Raw genomic sequence first — 16,158 nt, 5'->3', positions numbered from 1 at the left:
AACCAGAAGAATTATATTTGGCTGCAAGCTCACAATTAATCTCCTTGTTCCTTTCACATGAATCCCCCCAAAATGTGACTGGGACCATCCGGGTCGCATCCACCAGTAAAGTGATGCTGATCTCCTTCCGCCCCAGCTTGTGAGATCTCCGGATCGAAGGACCTAAGCTGGCTGCCRGCTTGGAGAACAGCCCGTAATTTGCTAGTTTCATTTAAATTGAGCTTTGTGCTACTTYGGTGCAGGAATGTACTAAAGCCAGCGTGGCTGACATTTTTAAAATAAATTCCAAGATGAATTCCATGCATATACTGCATTAATGTGGAAGGTGGAGATAGAGGCCAGGGTGAGTTGAAGCAGAAAGTATACTGTAAATTGAAGCTTGGCATTGAATATAAATGGCAAAGGTTGCTGACTGCCAATAACAGTAAATCAGGTTCAAACAGCGCGAGGCGATAAGGCTAAGAGATGAATTGCCTTCCGCTGGCGTTCGCCTGCTGTGGAGTCGCCGGGATGGGGGTGCTCGGCTCAGGCGGCGCCCGCTCGCCCGGCGTAAGGGGTCCTCCGTGGTAAGGAGCCTCTGTGCCCGTGGCTGGCACTGCTGGGAGCCCGTGCGGGCGGCGCGGGCTGCCTTGGCTCCGGGTGCCTGCCGGGGTCGAGCCCCCGGGTGCTGTGCAGGACTGGCCCCCGCGGCCAGGCGGGTTTGCGCCCCGGCTGCCTGCGCTGCTTGGCCTCCTGCCCGGGTTTGTGCGGGGCCGTGGGCTGGGGCCGTCGCCAGGCCGGGCCGTCGCCGTGCCCCTCTCCCCGGGGAGCACCCGGCGCCAGGCAGCGCCCTGCCGCAGCGCGGAGCGAGCTGAACCCGCGCTCTGCTCACGCGGCTCGTGGCTCCGCCGGCAGCGGAGGGCTCGGAGCTGCTTGCGCTGGCCGCTGGCTAACGTGCCCGAGAGGTGACTGTGGCAAGGGGTAACTGGCTTATGCCTGGAAGTAACTATTCTGTCATAGAGATTCCTACAGAACTGAAGGGCAAAATCTGAAGCATCTTCTGCAAGGAATAGCAGCAGTCACTTGCGGAGAGCACAGAACTCCTGCAGGGCTCGGCCGCCAGATACAGCTCCTCCAGGTCCACCGGGTTATCCAAAATCACACTCAAACTTTCCATCTGCATGGCCTGCCAGCRTCCTCGTGAGAAGTGAGCATACCTTCACCTTTCTAGAGCAGAAACTTGGCATTACCAAAAGAAATTCCCAGTCCTGTTCACCAAAGGACATGTTAAAACCGTTGCAGCCAGTAGACGTGCACACACCAAGGCAGGGTCTGAGCTCTCCCCGGAGAAAATGCTGCGCCGTGTCTCACTCGTGTCCCCAGCTTCCTTCTCCTGTCTCTACTGGGACAGCATAGAGGATAAAACGGGAAAGCCAGGAATTAGTGCAATGACGTGCAGATAACAAGGGGCCTGGTGGCGCGGGGTGGGAGCAGAGCTCCGGGACTCGGGATCCGCAGGGAGCTGGGGCCCCTGTGCGACAGTAATGGTGCAATGACCGGCAGCGGTTTATCAGACGTGCTAATACAGAGAAGATCTCGTCTGCTGTACGGGAAAGGAATCACTTTGGGTGAGCCCCTTCGACTCTGCGGAGAGGAACTGATGGGCTTGGCTGAGGGATGGGAATTGCTTAGTGATAAAAGCTAATTGCAGTTCGTGCTGCACAGCCTCTCGGTATGGGCACTGGGCTGCGGATTCGTAGCTTGGTGTGCATTGCAGGGGCCTTGGGACAAGCAGTGCAGCTGACAGCAGAAAGAAACTGCAATTTGGGGGCCTTTGATTAAAAAAGAAAAGAATTGTGAGTGAGGGACCCTCAGACTGGCCGGAGCTTTGAGGTAGGATTGCATCGGTATTTTTCTTACAGTGAGTGCTTCAAAAGCGCCAGGAGATTTCAAAGCTCTGTAGCTGGGCTTTATGAGAACAAAAACCAGCAGCGTGAACACTGCGAGAAAGATAAAGCTCCGAGCATGCCGGGTACAGGACGCAGAAACGAGAGGGCTCGCGGGCGGCTCGCGGCCCAGGCCGCCAGGCGCTGGGGAGCTCGCGCGGAGCCGCGGCGCTGGCAGCGCGCCGGGGAGCCAGGAGCCCCGCGCCGTGGGCGCTGCCACCGCCGCTGCCGGCTGCGCCCCGTCCGCGGGCGTTTCGGCACGCAGGGAGCTGCCGCCTGCGGCAGGTGCCGCGGGGATGTCGAGGGTCTGCGCTGAGGACAGGCCACGTGCGCGGGGAGCCGCGCGGGGTGCGTCTCCTCGAGGGGAGGCGCAGGAGCCGAGGGGTTTCTGAGGCTGTTATTCTCCTGGCTGGCACATGCAGGGAATGGGTAATTTGTGCGAGCAGCATGACGGGAGAAGGGAGGGAGGAGGACGACCACAGAGAGAGCGAGCTTGAGAAACGAGAAGGCAGACCAGGATGTTTTTACAATGAAGAAGGAACCTGTGCTAAATTGTTTTCAATTAATTTGCAACTAACTGAGCTCATTAAATTGAAATTATTTCATACAGAACCACAAGAGAGCGCTTGAGAAAAGCTCCTTCAGAGGGAGATATTGAAACCCTGCATTGCTGGCAGAGTTGGGTCTCAAATCCACCCAGCAAGGAGACGTGGCTTTGAGCTCGGCTCTCGGGTCCTTGCTCAGCCCTCTGTCCGGAGAGGAGGGGAGGAAGGGCAGCGCACGGAGCGGGCGGCTCCCTGGAGCCTTGCAGCAATTCGTGCACGCACGTTACCGCCTCTCGTCGCGGGCACACGCCTCCGCCTCGCCGCTGGGCCTGGCCGTGCTGGCCGCGCTCAGCCCGGCGCTGCACGCCGGTGCCGGTGCCGGTGGGTTTCCATGCCAGAGGCACCTGCGTAACAGAGCAAATTCTACTGCCGTCAGCCCAAAACCCGGCCGCCCGGTGTTTGGCAGAAGCGTTGGGGCTCGCTGGGCCGACTGCTGCGCTTGGCAGAGAAGTGCAGACTGCAGACCGCGGCTGGCCAGACCCTGGGATGAGACCGTCTGAACTGCTCCAAGCTCCTCATGGAAAACCAGCCGGCGTGGGGTGCTGCGTGTGGCTCTGCTACACCGCTCCGTCCTCACAGGCAAAGCGGCTTCAAGGTTACACCTCCCGAAATCTGCATGGTTTAGCCCCAGGGCTAATCCCACATTTAAGGAACAGGCCCTGATTTTGCAGAAGTATCCCCCAAATTATCGTTGTCTGCATTTTCCTCTCAGATCAGATTTTGCCTTGACAACAGYCTGATTCCTCTGACCTGCTAACATTATTCCATATTTATGTGAGAAAAACCAGGGCTAATCAGGCCTAGCGGGAACCACAAAAGGCAAATCCCAGCTGTCTTCCTAACGTGTCCCTCGTAATTAGAACCTTGTAACATGRTAGTTTTGCAAATGGATTTATCTCAGTGGGTCTGATGATCAGAGTCTGCAAACGGAAATTCATCCTCCCAAACAACAAGCCTCAGGTCCAAAGCGGGGGGTTTTCACCATAGAAATGATGAGTCCTGGCGCCTTGGCTTGTTAGTGTGGCTCCTGGGCAGGGAGCAGAGACCAGCTGCCTCCCGCACTCCAGTTTCGTGGGACAGGAGCAGGTCCAAGCCGGGGAGAAACAGAAGAGCAATTCTGGGCGGGCGGCTCCCAGCCCACAGAGGTCCGGGGTGTTTTTCTCTGCTGGGAAAYGATGAGCATTCACTGAAACCCCTGGGTGCCAGCACCACGCTCCTGGAGGATCCGTTTGCACTCTTATCACCACAGTAATGCTCTCTGAAACGCAATACGATTTTCTTCTATGTAAACAGCAATAACTTCAGAATTACTCAGGAAAGACAGAGACCTCAAGAGATGTTTAAATTACTGGCTATCTCATTAATCAAACACAGATGCAAGACTAGCAAAGGCTCTAGTTGCTGAGCTGGAAAATGCTTAAATTCATTTATTGAGACAGCAGGGAAAAGCGGATCCCTGCCAAGGCCTGGAAGGTCCGAGAGTGSGGAGGCGAGCGCTGCTGCGCAGCGTTTGCCGTGGCTGCTCGCRGAGGCTGGGGCCTCTGCCAGCCCAGGTGCAAGCTCTGCGTCACGGTGGGCACCTGCCTCAGCCCGGCCTGAGCTTGGCCCTCTCACCAGAGTGAGTGTGAGCCGGCAGGCTGGGCAGCTGTCCCAGGAGCTGGGCCCAGAGAGCCAACCGTCCTGCACCAGCTGCCTGGGTCAGGCACCTGCACGCAGGAGCTGGGATGTGCCTCCAAGCAGGCTACGCTGCCTCTGGATGGGACAGGAGGCAGGAGGGATGTAGCAAGGCTGTGTCATCTATCCTCCTGGGTTGCCATGCCAACAAGGAGGAGACAGGAATGGATTTAATTTGCAGAATCACCCTCTTGACACAAAATCCAAGCAGCTTGTGAGGAGTGGGGTGAAAGATGTCAAGGGAGCAGGGAGAGAATCTCCACGCCTTTCTGCATCCAGCTTCATTTGTGCTGTTTCCTTTCTCAGAAAGGTCTCAGACGTGTCTGTTGCAGACCTGGAAATACAACAGCCAGACACAAGCCCAGGAGAAGATCATCATCTTCTTCCCATGCTCAAAACCAGTGATGAATGTGGTTGATGGAGATTCAGCATGAGAGAAAGCACCATTCCTCCCTAACCAGCTTCTACCTGCACTTGCAACCCAAAGAGGCTTTTTCCCTGGAGACAGCCTCYGCTGTGCATCTTACTCAGTGGTGCTCTTGAGGGAAGCCTGGGTGCAGCACGAGACGTCATGTCTGGCCACCTTCAGAGCCCTCCCAGGTGCATCCTCCTGGCTGCTGATCTTATTCATATCATAAAAACTGTCACTGGAGACACGGGGAGCTCCGTGCTCTGCTGCCTGATGGCGTGTCATGGTGAGGAAGGCCCGTGCACGGGGAGCGGGACGCGGGGCTTCCTGCACAGCTCTGCTCAGCCCAGCTGCRGTTGCTCGCTCCCTTCTTGTTCCAGCTTCCCCTGCCCTCTGCTGATAGACCTTTACTCCRTGATATTTCTGCTGAGTCAGTCACTGCCAAATCCAGGGGGATTTTGTTCTGAAGCATCCGTGAGGTCATAGATGTAAAAAAGAAAAACTATTATTTCCTCAAACATCCTGTGAGTGATGCTCAAGCAGTCTTTCTCCGCAGCAGCCTCTGCTCTACCCTTTTTGTGTATTCTGCCAACCTGTGCATCTTGTTCTAACCTAAATTATAAACTCATTAAAAAGACTTTGTCACCACAGTGTTTTCAGTGTGCCCAGCAAGGGACTCAGCTCCTGGCCGTGGTTCTTCCATGTCAGTATGATGGATGTGATAAACAAGAGTAACGGTGGACACAGTGTTCTTAACAACAACACAACATTTAATTCTCTGTTCCTGCTTCAGCCTCTAATGTGAAATCAGAAGAAGTACAGATTGTTCCTGGAAATGGTTTTGGAGTTTTCACAGCTGCCTGGAGCACTGAGGATCACAGGATCTGGGCAGTTATCTCAGCATCACACTGCGATCATCACAAATCAATATCCCAAATTACCTCTTCATATGGAAGGTGCTTTACTAATTTTCATGGATCCCCTGTGTTTCATGCCCTTGGTGTCCTGTCATGCACTGATAGTTTTAGTCCACAAGCTACAGTGCAATATACTTATGAGTAATAGCATCTTATTGGAGTGTAAAGATCTTCCTATTTCACTGATTTATCCTGCATTTAAACTAATTCAAAATTCACTTACTTCAAAAAGTACTGAAAGAAAAATGCTCTCTGTAAATAGCCTGGCTTTTTCTAAACTGATATATCTGAAAGGGAAGATGGAATAACCTGCACTATCTATTTTGTCTGGGAGGTAGCATCGCTGCTTTATTTTGACTATTTTCCATAACGAGGGCTATAGTTGATTCTTCTCTGCAGAAGAAGCTTACAGGCTGACAAGGACTATTTGACCTTTTTATCTGAGTCTTTAGCAACTCTGCTCAAATTAATCTGAGGTTCGCTTAAGTAGCTAGTTAGGCGGTCACTTGGCTTTCAATTCGCTGCATGGTGGATTTCTGAATCACAAATCGCCAGATATCAAAACCCAATCCCCTTTCATTTGCATTGTGGGTTTTTTTTTTCTTTTTATTTCCCCCAATATTTTAGATACTCTTTCAAGTTTATGAGCTGTCACTTATCACATCATGGAAGAAAAACAGAGCCCAGCTAGGACTAGTTATGTGGCTCAGCTGTGACAGAAAGCTGAAAAGCTAGAAATGTGAAAATGGAGAATGAAGCAAGTCGTGTGGAAGCGAGCGCCAGAGCCTGGCTCCCGGCACGTTTGCTGCAGTCAGCGTGATGGGGACGAGGAGAGCTGGGAAACTTCACTGCAGAAGAGTTTTGATTAACGCCGTGCACAGACTTGCAGCTCGTCCCCGGGCCGTTCCGGCCCCGCTCCGAGCGGGGAAGCCGCCTTCCCGCCCGGATTGCCGCTTCCCGCCTGCAGCGCCCGACGCGAAGCGCGCCGGCCCGCGAGGGGCCGGGAGCCGAGCTAAGCCGAGCCGAGCCGAGCCGAGCCGAGCCGAGCCGAGCCGAGCCGCGGCAGGCCGCGGTCCTCGGGGGCCCCGCGAAGGAGGCAAGGGCGGCTGCGGCAGCGGGCTCTCCGGGACGTCCCCCGCCCCGCCTGGGTGCTGCTGGCCGCAGGAGGCTCTCAGCCGGGTAATGGCAAAACAGCAGCCAGGYTTGTAAAATTCAGTGTCTCAGCAGGATTTCTGACATAAGAACAAGAACGTCTCGTTTCCGATAGAGAAGAAATTACTTTAGACTTCACTGAATGTCATCCCAGGCGACATAAAGCGCTGTCTTGCTCAGCGCCCCGTGTCTAGCTGGTCGTATGAGGCTTGCACCATTGTTCATCCTCCCTCTTGAAATTCAGGTATTATTTGCGTTACCGCGGGTAAGGGATACACCAGCAGAGGTTTCTTTTCTAGACTGCGGAAGACAGAACCAAGGCAGGCAAAGGTGGTATCAAAATCCAGTAAATGAATAGTCATAATCACTTATTAATCCCATTTCAATTCCAAGATCATACAAAATCCTACAAGAGTCCCTAGGCAGTCAAGGGAGCAGAGGCCTGCGTAGTAGGTGGCATGGGTGTTTCTAAAGAATAAATCTTGTTGGGAGCACACTGGGTGCCTCGTTACCAGGCAGAAAATGATAAATTAGGCAGCTCAGGGAAGAGCTACAGAAATGATGAGGAAGGTGGAAGATCAGGCTAATGAGCAGAGATTAAATTACTGAAATTGTCAGACCTTTGCTGAGTGGCAAGTAAAGAAAGGAGGAGGAACAGCGCAGGGAAAAGGCAAGTTTGAGTAGGAGCAGGGACGATTACAAAGATTCACCCTGAGCATCACTGCTGCCAGCCACGCACGGTGGGTCGGGGGCAGATCCCAGGTAGCCTCACTGCTGAGTATTGTAGACCCCGATTTTCCTTGGGGGAGCAACCCCGTGCCGTCGCAGCGGCGTGAGGGCCTGCTGGCGCCAGCGCCCGGCGGTCGCCAGGGCCGCGGCACGCAGCGTGAGCAGAGCCGCAAGGCCACCAGGAGGTCTCCATCCCTCAGTACGAGATCGGAGCATCCCCTGCCCGGCCTCGTCCGGGGCAGGGCCGGGGCCGGGAGGGCTGCAGAAGGGCAGGCCCACGCGCTCTGGCAGGAAGCGGAATGGCTTTTAAAGAGATGTCTTTTAAATAGCCCGGGGCAGGAGCAGGGCTGTTGACCCAGCACAGCAGCTCTGCAGCGTGCACTGAGCGTGCACACACTTACGCCCACCCCGCAGTGCTGCAGCCTGCCTGCCCCACTGCCTCTCCCTTCCCACCCAGCCTCCAGCCACGCTCGGACCGAGCCCAGCTGCGAATGTGCGCAGGGGCTGTACCATTCCCCGCTGCCTGTGCAACCCCGAGCAAGCGTCAGGGGTGCCCACCTTTGACTGGGGGTGCCACGTGCTGGTGTCCTGTAAAGCAGGTCTGCTCCCGGAGCAGGGAAAAGCAAACCTACAAACAGGCTCCTGCTCTGGCACTGAATGCCCTCTGCTGTTCTGTGCTGGTCTGCAACTAATTAGTGATGAATAAGTTATGTTTTTTAAAGAAGAAAAAAGCTCCTTGGCTCATAGTTGAGGCCTCCATCCGAGCGGCTAGGAATYTGTCCTCTTCCCAGTTGCCAGTGGACAAACAAGGCAAATCCCTCTGCAATGCCCCATTCCTATGTTGGCAAACTGCAGCCTACCCAGCTGCTCCTATTTCACCTCACCTCTTGGTCAGGCAGCCCAGAGTGGCTAAGCAGAGGTCTCTTTGAGACTGTTGCTTGTTGTCTGAAAGCCCATGGCCTTGTGTCTGTCCTTCCTGTTCCCTCTGTCACAAATGTGGAGGCGAGTTCTGCCGGGCAAAGCCAAGCCCAATGGGGTGAGCTCCTGCAAAACCAGCCATGGAGCAGGGAGAGAACCTCAAGTTCTCATGYAGAACCAGGCTCTGATACTGGTACAGATTTGTCAGCTCAAATCGACCAACTTAAATGCTGGCAGTGTGGCTGGCCTCCAGAAGGTCTTCTGCAGAGAAGAGACAAAGTGAAAGAGGAGGCAGTGTCTTTTCTCCACAGCCCAAGCATCAGTATGCAATGGAGAAGGAGAGCATCTCGGCTGGCAAAGCTCCCGGGGCTGGGACTATGGGAGAGCTGCATCCCCTTGGACAYGCTCCCGCAGAGGCAGGGCTGGCCACTGCCTCTGCAGGCAGCTTATCTGATTGCTATGGTAATGTGGTCCCGAGCACCTCAGAGCGGTGTGCGCCAAGCTGCCTGAGGCAGATTTGGGAAGCTGGCATGATTGTGCTGATTCAACGGCATCTTGCCATAAACAACCATCCCTGACCTACGAGCAAGTACAAGCAGCACCCTGGATCCACGGGGTGATGTTACTGGAAGCTGTAGCACTGTGGCTCAGTACATGTGTTGGGTGACCAAACCCCCTTGCCAGAGTATTTTTCTCCTGGAGCAGGCTATAGGTCTGGTGATTTTAAAAATCACAGTGTGTGTTGGCGAAGCACTTCCAGTCCAGCTGTCTGATGCAAATCTGGCAGCAGGCAGCTTTGCAGATGAGCTGTATCCAAGGCCCTGGGCTCTGCACTCCTTGGTAGGTGCCTTCCACTTCTGCCTGCTCAGGGTTCGCCCCAGCAATGTGGTGGCCAGGGACCTCTTCCAGCATCAAGTGACCAGACACCATCAGTCAGTCAAGGTGGAAAGGCCAGGTGGTCTCTTGGCCACCCCAGTAACTCTCGTCATTGGCCAATTGGCTGCATGATGTCATGACGGCTTGGAATGAGGTCACTGTGACCAGCAGTGCTGCAGTCCCCATCGGCCCTGGACATGCCCACCTTCTGCATGCTGCGCAGCCACAGCCACCCTGGAGGRGACCTCGTCCTCACAGTGGAGGGTTTGGCAGTCAAGCCAGGGCTGTGTGGTTGCATGAGCTGCCTTGGGAGCCTCTGAGACAGGAGCACACTGTCCTGCACCACATCGACAGGCTGAGAAGGGCTTGGACRCAGATGGGTGTTCCTTCCAGGACTGGGACCAAAGCTGCTCTGTGACCGCAGGCAAATCCCTTCTCCCATCCCTGCCTTAGTTTCTCTTTCTATAGYTAAGTGATTATGACCTTGCAATAGTCTCTGAGATTGCTGCCTCCCCCTTTCCTGCCACTGTCACTGCTTGAGCACAGGATGGAGACAGCCAGTTTGTGTTTGCATTCAGTGTGATTTTGCCATGTCATTCTGTCCTGTAGTCAGCAATGGGCTTTTCTTCCTTTGCAAGCTCTGGCCCTAATTCTGCAGCAATTAGAACAAGAGATTATCTTTGGATAATGTGCGGATAACAGTACTCACCCATCACACTGTAAGTACCTGACAGGCTGGGAGGACTCCCCCAGAACCCTTCCTAAAGAGCCTGCTGCCATGCTTGTCAGTGAGACTGGTGGCAGACATGGTGTGGAACCAGTGGGTTCAGTAATCCTGAGCAGTAGCTGGGACATCCAGAATGGGAGCAGGATGCTCAGGAGCAGAAGGAGGTCTGAGGCTCTGGCCACGGCAGAGCATGGCCTCGCCGTGCGCCCCCCCCCCCCAGTGGGATGTTCGAGGGGCTCAGCCCCTTGTAGCCTCGTTGCATGGAGCTGCCTCTCTAGAAGGGCTCTGCTGGCCCCGGCACATGCTGCTCCCTGGTTGGGAACTGTGGCAGTGCCGATGCCATGCTGGCAGCCCCAGGGCTGGGCTAGCCGTGAGTGTGGCGGCTGCATCTTTTGCATTTCTCCATCCCTATCTCCCCCACGCAGCCTCTTCCCTGAAGAGAAGGGAGATCGGCTGTGCCCATGCTGCTGTACACATCCAGATAGAAAGTTGWTTGCTTGGGCAAGGACAGACTCGTAGGAAGAGCGAGGGAGAGGAGGGGAGAGTCCTAGTGCCACATACACAGGGAGCTGATAAGTAGTTGAAGTATTTAGCAATGGAAAGGAAACTCCCGACTTCAGACTCCTCACTGCTCTTTGCCAAGGGCTGGCTTGTCAAAACAGTCACAGGAGGAACTAAAGCTGCTCAGAAGCCCCTGCTTTCTCTAGCATTTGCCACAGTGCAGGTGGAGCTGGGGCCTTTACAGTCCTTGGCCAAGCAGCATGTACAGAAATGCAGACTTGGAGGGTGGGTGGGACTGCAGAGGACATCTAGCGCCTCCCCATGCCTATGTCACCTGAGACTGCCCCTTGTCTAACCTCTTCCATTGCTCTCTGCCATCATATGGCTCTCAGTTTAAATAGCTTTTCCTCTGACTACAATGTTTTCAAGGCTATTCACTGTATAAATCACATAACATACTCATTACACACACGCTCTTCCAAGTCTAAGAGCCCTAGCATGCTTCCTTTTTTTTTCCCCAGAAAGTGTGAATGATGCATTGCTAAACYAGAGAATTTGCTTTCTGAGCACTTTGCCCAGAGATGCTCTTCTTCCACCTTTTGTTAATTTTAGGCAACAAAGACAGATGTAGTTTCCTAAGATCTGCAGTTTAGATCACAGAAGTCACTGCTAAAAGCCGTCAGAACAACACTTATTCTAAAGCTGAAGCTGTTTCCATGAACAGGAAAATGCTTTGACATTGTGGAATGCCACTGTGAAATATTTCAAGTGCAGAGCCTTGGATTAGTTTAAATGACATTGCATTTTTACTGTTTACTTTCTATCAGTATACATTTACAATCTCCATTCAGTCCCTGAAGGAGGTAGGGCACAATGTGTATTAATCTACCTCTCTTCAAGGTGTTTCACTGCTTCTTATGACAAGTAGATAATGAAAAAGAATTGTAAGAGGTTAACCTGCAAAGCTTTCTGAAAAATATTTTTCTAGGAATAATTATATTTAAAAATGGTTTGCAAAAGTTGGGAAATAAAGATGATAATACCTAGAGGCTTACTTATTAGCAGAAGAAATAATTGGGAAAGTGGCATGTAGAGATTCAAAGGCCAAAACCACAAGGCTCCATCATGACCCTCCGGCTGGACCAGCCCCAGCACATGGGCCAGAGCTGCTCCTCCAGAGACTGTGTCCCCGGCTTACTGCTCAGTCCAGTAGGATCATTTCTTTTAAAATATTTCCAGTCTCAACGTACAGCCTTGCAAGACAGGCAATCTGCCATATCCCTTCACAAATTATTGCAAAAGTAAATTACAGTCCCTCTCCAAAATACACACTTTCGATTTCACCCAAATGTGTCTAATTCTGTCTTCCCATGAGTGGGCCTTGTTAAGCTTTGGTCTGCTAGATTAAAGAGCCCTTTCCTGTCACAGGTCTTCTTCTCAAAGCGGTGCTTGTGAGTCACCACAGGAGCGTAGAACTGGAAGGCACAGCTCKGGCCATCAAATCCTATTTCCTTGCAATTGCTGGCAACCATGTTATGAAGTCCATTTCAAACTCAATCTTAAAACTAATTGCATGCCTTGCCCCCAGTAGTCCTCTCAGGAAGCTKTTCCAGAACAGCATTTCTCCCATGGTCAGAAACCATCTAATTTCCAGCCTAAACATATTCATGCCAATTTATACCCATTTGTTTTTGTGCCAGCACCTTCTGTTATCCGAGGCCATTTTCCTCCTTCCTTCGTGCTCATCTGCTGATGTATTTTGAGAGCGGCCATATGCTCCCTAGCCTTCTTCYGACTTGGCTAAATATGTTCTGCTGTCCTCAGATGGGCTTTTCAGTCCAGAGGTCATCCCTGGAGCCCTGCTCTGCCCCTACTCCCTTCCAAATTTACCTTGCTGGAGCAGAGGTGATGAGAAAGGTACCTGCCATTCACATGTCTGAATAGCAAATGAGCCATCTCTGACCCTTCCCCACTTGGAGCAGAGATCTGCTTCCCCTCCTGAGCCAGGCTGCCAGCCTTGCATGGGACTAGCAAGGGGAACAACACCCCTGTGCTGGTTGGAGGGTGTGCACCAACAGCTCAGAAAGCCTTTTCCAGTCTAGTACGGGGGGAAAAAAAAAGCTCTAATTAGAGTCTTGCATTTAGTACATGCTGAGTCATGTCCTGCTGGCTAGCACAGGGAAGAATTCCCAGCTGCTTGCTGTGACTTACTGCCATACGCCACCTCAGCCAAGAGTTTAGCATGGATCTCAGTGCTGCTGTCYGTTTGGAGAGGAGAGCCTCACAGGCACATCCCCCAGGCTGGGACAGGCACAGGTCACGCTAAATGATGGGGGCTAAGAAGAAACTGCATTTGAGGGGAGGCTGCTCCGTGGCTGCTAACTATGGAGTTCCTCCACCATCCTCCAAAGCAGCTGGTCTTGATACCTGCCAAAATTTGGAGAGTGAACTAGATGGACCACTGGTCTAATCCATCCTGGCAACTCCCATGTTGAGCTGACAGCCCCAGCTGGCCTTTCTGGACTGGACACTTACTGAATGTTTGAGAAGCACTCATATTGCTAATTAATATGGATGGAAAGGTGCAGGTATGCAGTGTAAATATCTAAGCCCTTAAAAGCAGAACTGTCAAATAAAATGTTACACTCCATCAGCTCCTATTGCATCCAGTCACTGAACACCACCAGACGCTTGGATAACTCTCATATCTGCTCATGGATGCATTTGACATCCATACAGGAAAAACACACAGTCTAGGATGAATAAAAAGAGTCAGAGCTCGGGCAGCAGTCATTTAAGGCTAAACTGCTTGTTTTAAAAGCTTTACCATCTAGCTGTAAAATTTCCTCTGGGCTGGAAGCTGATGCCCAAGAAAAAATGCTCTCTCTGTTATATGTGGTTTGCCTGCAAATCCTATTAGTCTTCTGTGCAGCACATCACAGGAGAAGAGACACTAGAATGTCATATTGGGGCATTTTGGTAAGCACTGTGGCTTAGATGTGTGCTCAATTTAAAAAAAGGCCAAAGAATTGTGACTCTTCATTAAATAGTGTCTTTTCTGAGGTTTATCTCACATTTTTTGCTTTGAAACTTCAGAACAATTTTTGAGGGTTTTTTTTTTGGCGGGGGGGGGTCACTATCACATATCAGAATGGCTCATCCACTGATAACTGATGACTACTTCTAGCCAACACTGCTGTGGGAGCTTGTCACACAAACCTGGCACACAAAAAAGTCCTGAGTCTGCATGGCTAATGACATTRGTGTGGTATTGGCAAACGCAGCAGACAGCAGTCTTACTGACTCCAACAGATGCTCATTGGGTTCTCCAAGTTGAAATAAATGTATTTCCACGTAACAGTTCATCTCTGTAATTACGCACTCAAGATACATCTATACATAGCACAATAGTTATGTGAAATGCGGGCTAAGGACTTGTATGCGAGCTGAATAGAGCAGTACAGTGAACCTGCACTGGCCAAGGCTTCTGGAGACTGTGAATCTCTCCCCAGTGCTGCAGCATACGCTCTTCTCTGAAATGACCCAAACGGCACCTACTCTGGATTTTCATTTCAGGTCCCAATCTGATTGCTAAACTCGTTGTTCTTCCCACCTACAACCTCCYCTGGGGCTGCCAGGCAAGGCAGAGTGTGCTGGCTCCCCCGAACTTGAAGTGACACCCTCAGGGTGGCAGGGCCACCTGGACACTGCTGTACCAAGTGTAGCCTCTTTCAGTACCAAGGTTTGAGACTGCGAGTGAAGGAAGCAAGACTTTTCCTCTGACAGTTCAAGTTAGCCCCTTAACATTCCCATTACTGTAATGCAGTTGAAAAGGAATCCAACAGTTACAGGAAATGATTTACAGGACACAAGATGCTGCATTTCAGAGGTCTCAGGTGTATCATAAAAAATATATTATAACGGAATAATCTCTATGAGAACTGGAGCTGCACACAGAGAACACATGTCCAGCTGAGAGCAGCATTGAGCTTTTGTTCATTATGGGAAAAGTCTGTGCTCTTCATCTTATTTGATGACTGTTTTTTTCTCAGCACTGGGTATCTAGTTAATATTTGCACTCAATATTTTTTTCAAATTACTGAGACTCCAATGGCATGTTGTTCTGAGGTGTTCCCTGCTGAGTTTCACACATTAACAGCAAGATTTGGAGCAATTCCTGGACTTTCCCTGTAAAATCTAGGCCACAGTTTTTCAACTGGGGAAGCGTGAGGGAGGTCAGCCAGCTCTCTCCCAGCCAGCCCAAGCCCAAGCCCAAGCCCAAGCCCAGGGCACCACCGCATGGTGAGATGTACAGCTCTGCGGCTTCCCAGTGGAGATTAGAGGAGGAAGGGATGCTCTCTCCAAAGGTACCATCTCCTACTCTCTGGCAGGATGAGGTACCTGGCATTCACAGCCACGTAGCTCTGGGAAGGCACTCTGCTGGAGCCTGCACTTCTCCARTGCTCGCTCAGGTGCGTGGCTGTGGCTCTTGTGCATGTGTTAACATGCAGCTTCTCTGCAGTTTTGCCAGGTGCTGGCATGAGGAGACATATTTGATGCTGGAGGTTTCCAGGTAATCTGCAGGATTCAGAGGGTGCTGCTGGTTTGGGGGTAGCAGTTCAGATGCTAAAGGTCAGATTCCTGCTCATTCACCTCTGAGGGCTTTAGCAAATGACCATGTTGCTCCGTCCCCCACTGTACCAAAGTGATCCCAGCACTTCCCCTCCGAAGGGGACCACAGCAGTAAGCACACCAAGAGCTGGGAGGTGCCCCATTGCCACAGTGCAGTATGCACGGGGAGACTCCCAGGAGACCCCAGGATGCAGGGTGGGAGGAGGCTGAGGAAGACACAAAAGCCATTTTGTCCCCTCACAAAACCCKTGCTAAAACCAAAACTGAGAACTGGAGGTGCAAAGTGCCAAAATGTGGAGCTGGGAAGTGGTGGCAACTGCTCTGGGAAGGGTGGTGGTTGCTCCAGAAAGGCTGTGGGAAGGGAAGATCTTAGCTCCAGCCTGTTCCACCAAAGCTRGGGATGTTCCTGGGAGAGCAGTGAACGAGGTGTCTGTGCAATGCACATGTCTCCAGTGCTGGGGAACCTACATCCCTGGCCTTGGGCCTCACCTGCTAGCGCAGCTCCTGGCACCCAAACTATGAGCCCTCCATTCTCCAAATGCTCCTCTGCACCAGCAAAGAAGCTGCTGCCTGCCCCTGCCCACTRGCTGCCATCTCTCTGTAAGCTCGCAGGAGAAAGCAGGCTGTCCTAGGAAACCTCACTGCACTGCCCCACTCCTCAGAGCACCAGAGCCAGGGGATCCCCAGCTCTCCTGCAGCCTCACGCTGGTCTGGAGCAGGAGAGGTCCTTCACCTGAGCACTTGCTCAGGTGCAGCCTTGGGGAGCTGGAGGATGTGGGCAGGAGCTACAGTCTGGAAGCAAGGGCAGCAAGAAGGAAAGCACTTGGGGGGCTGGAGGGGAGCAGCTTGAGACAAGGGCTCAAGCAGCTCTGGCACCCTGATTTCTGCTGGGGAAAGGCATGTGGAGAAGCAGGCTGCCCCTCCAGCTGGCCCTGCCTCCTGCCCCCAGGGGCCCGCACCAGCCCTGGCGCAGGGTGCAGCGCTGGGGAGCAGATGGGGGGGCACAGGAGTGGGGGCCGCTGGGCGCCGTCCCCAGCCCGCCCCAGGCAGGGCCCGGCACTGGCCCCGGCCGCGTCCCGGGCGGGCCCCGGCC

At 52.7% G+C, this 16,158-nt stretch overlaps 1 protein-coding gene across 1 annotated transcript in view; it reads left to right on the top strand.

Annotated features, from left to right (window-relative positions):
* Positions 1 to 510: 510 nt before the first annotated feature.
* Positions 511 to 16,158, top strand: part of LOC146593103 (heparan sulfate glucosamine 3-O-sulfotransferase 4-like) — a 77,041-nt gene continuing 61,393 nt past the window's right edge. The window contains exon 1 of the mRNA XM_085309882.1: positions 511 to 566. Coding sequence (XP_085166008.1) covers positions 511 to 566 — 56 coding nt within the window. The remainder of the gene's footprint in view (positions 567 to 16,158) is intronic.

This window comes from Rhea americana, unplaced genomic scaffold (genome assembly GCF_003343005.1).
Source record: "Rhea americana isolate MKP2758 unplaced genomic scaffold, rheAme1 scaffold_305, whole genome shotgun sequence".
NCBI lineage: Eukaryota > Metazoa > Chordata > Aves > Rheiformes > Rheidae > Rhea > Rhea americana.
This window is presented reverse-complemented; position numbering and strand designations above follow the sequence as displayed.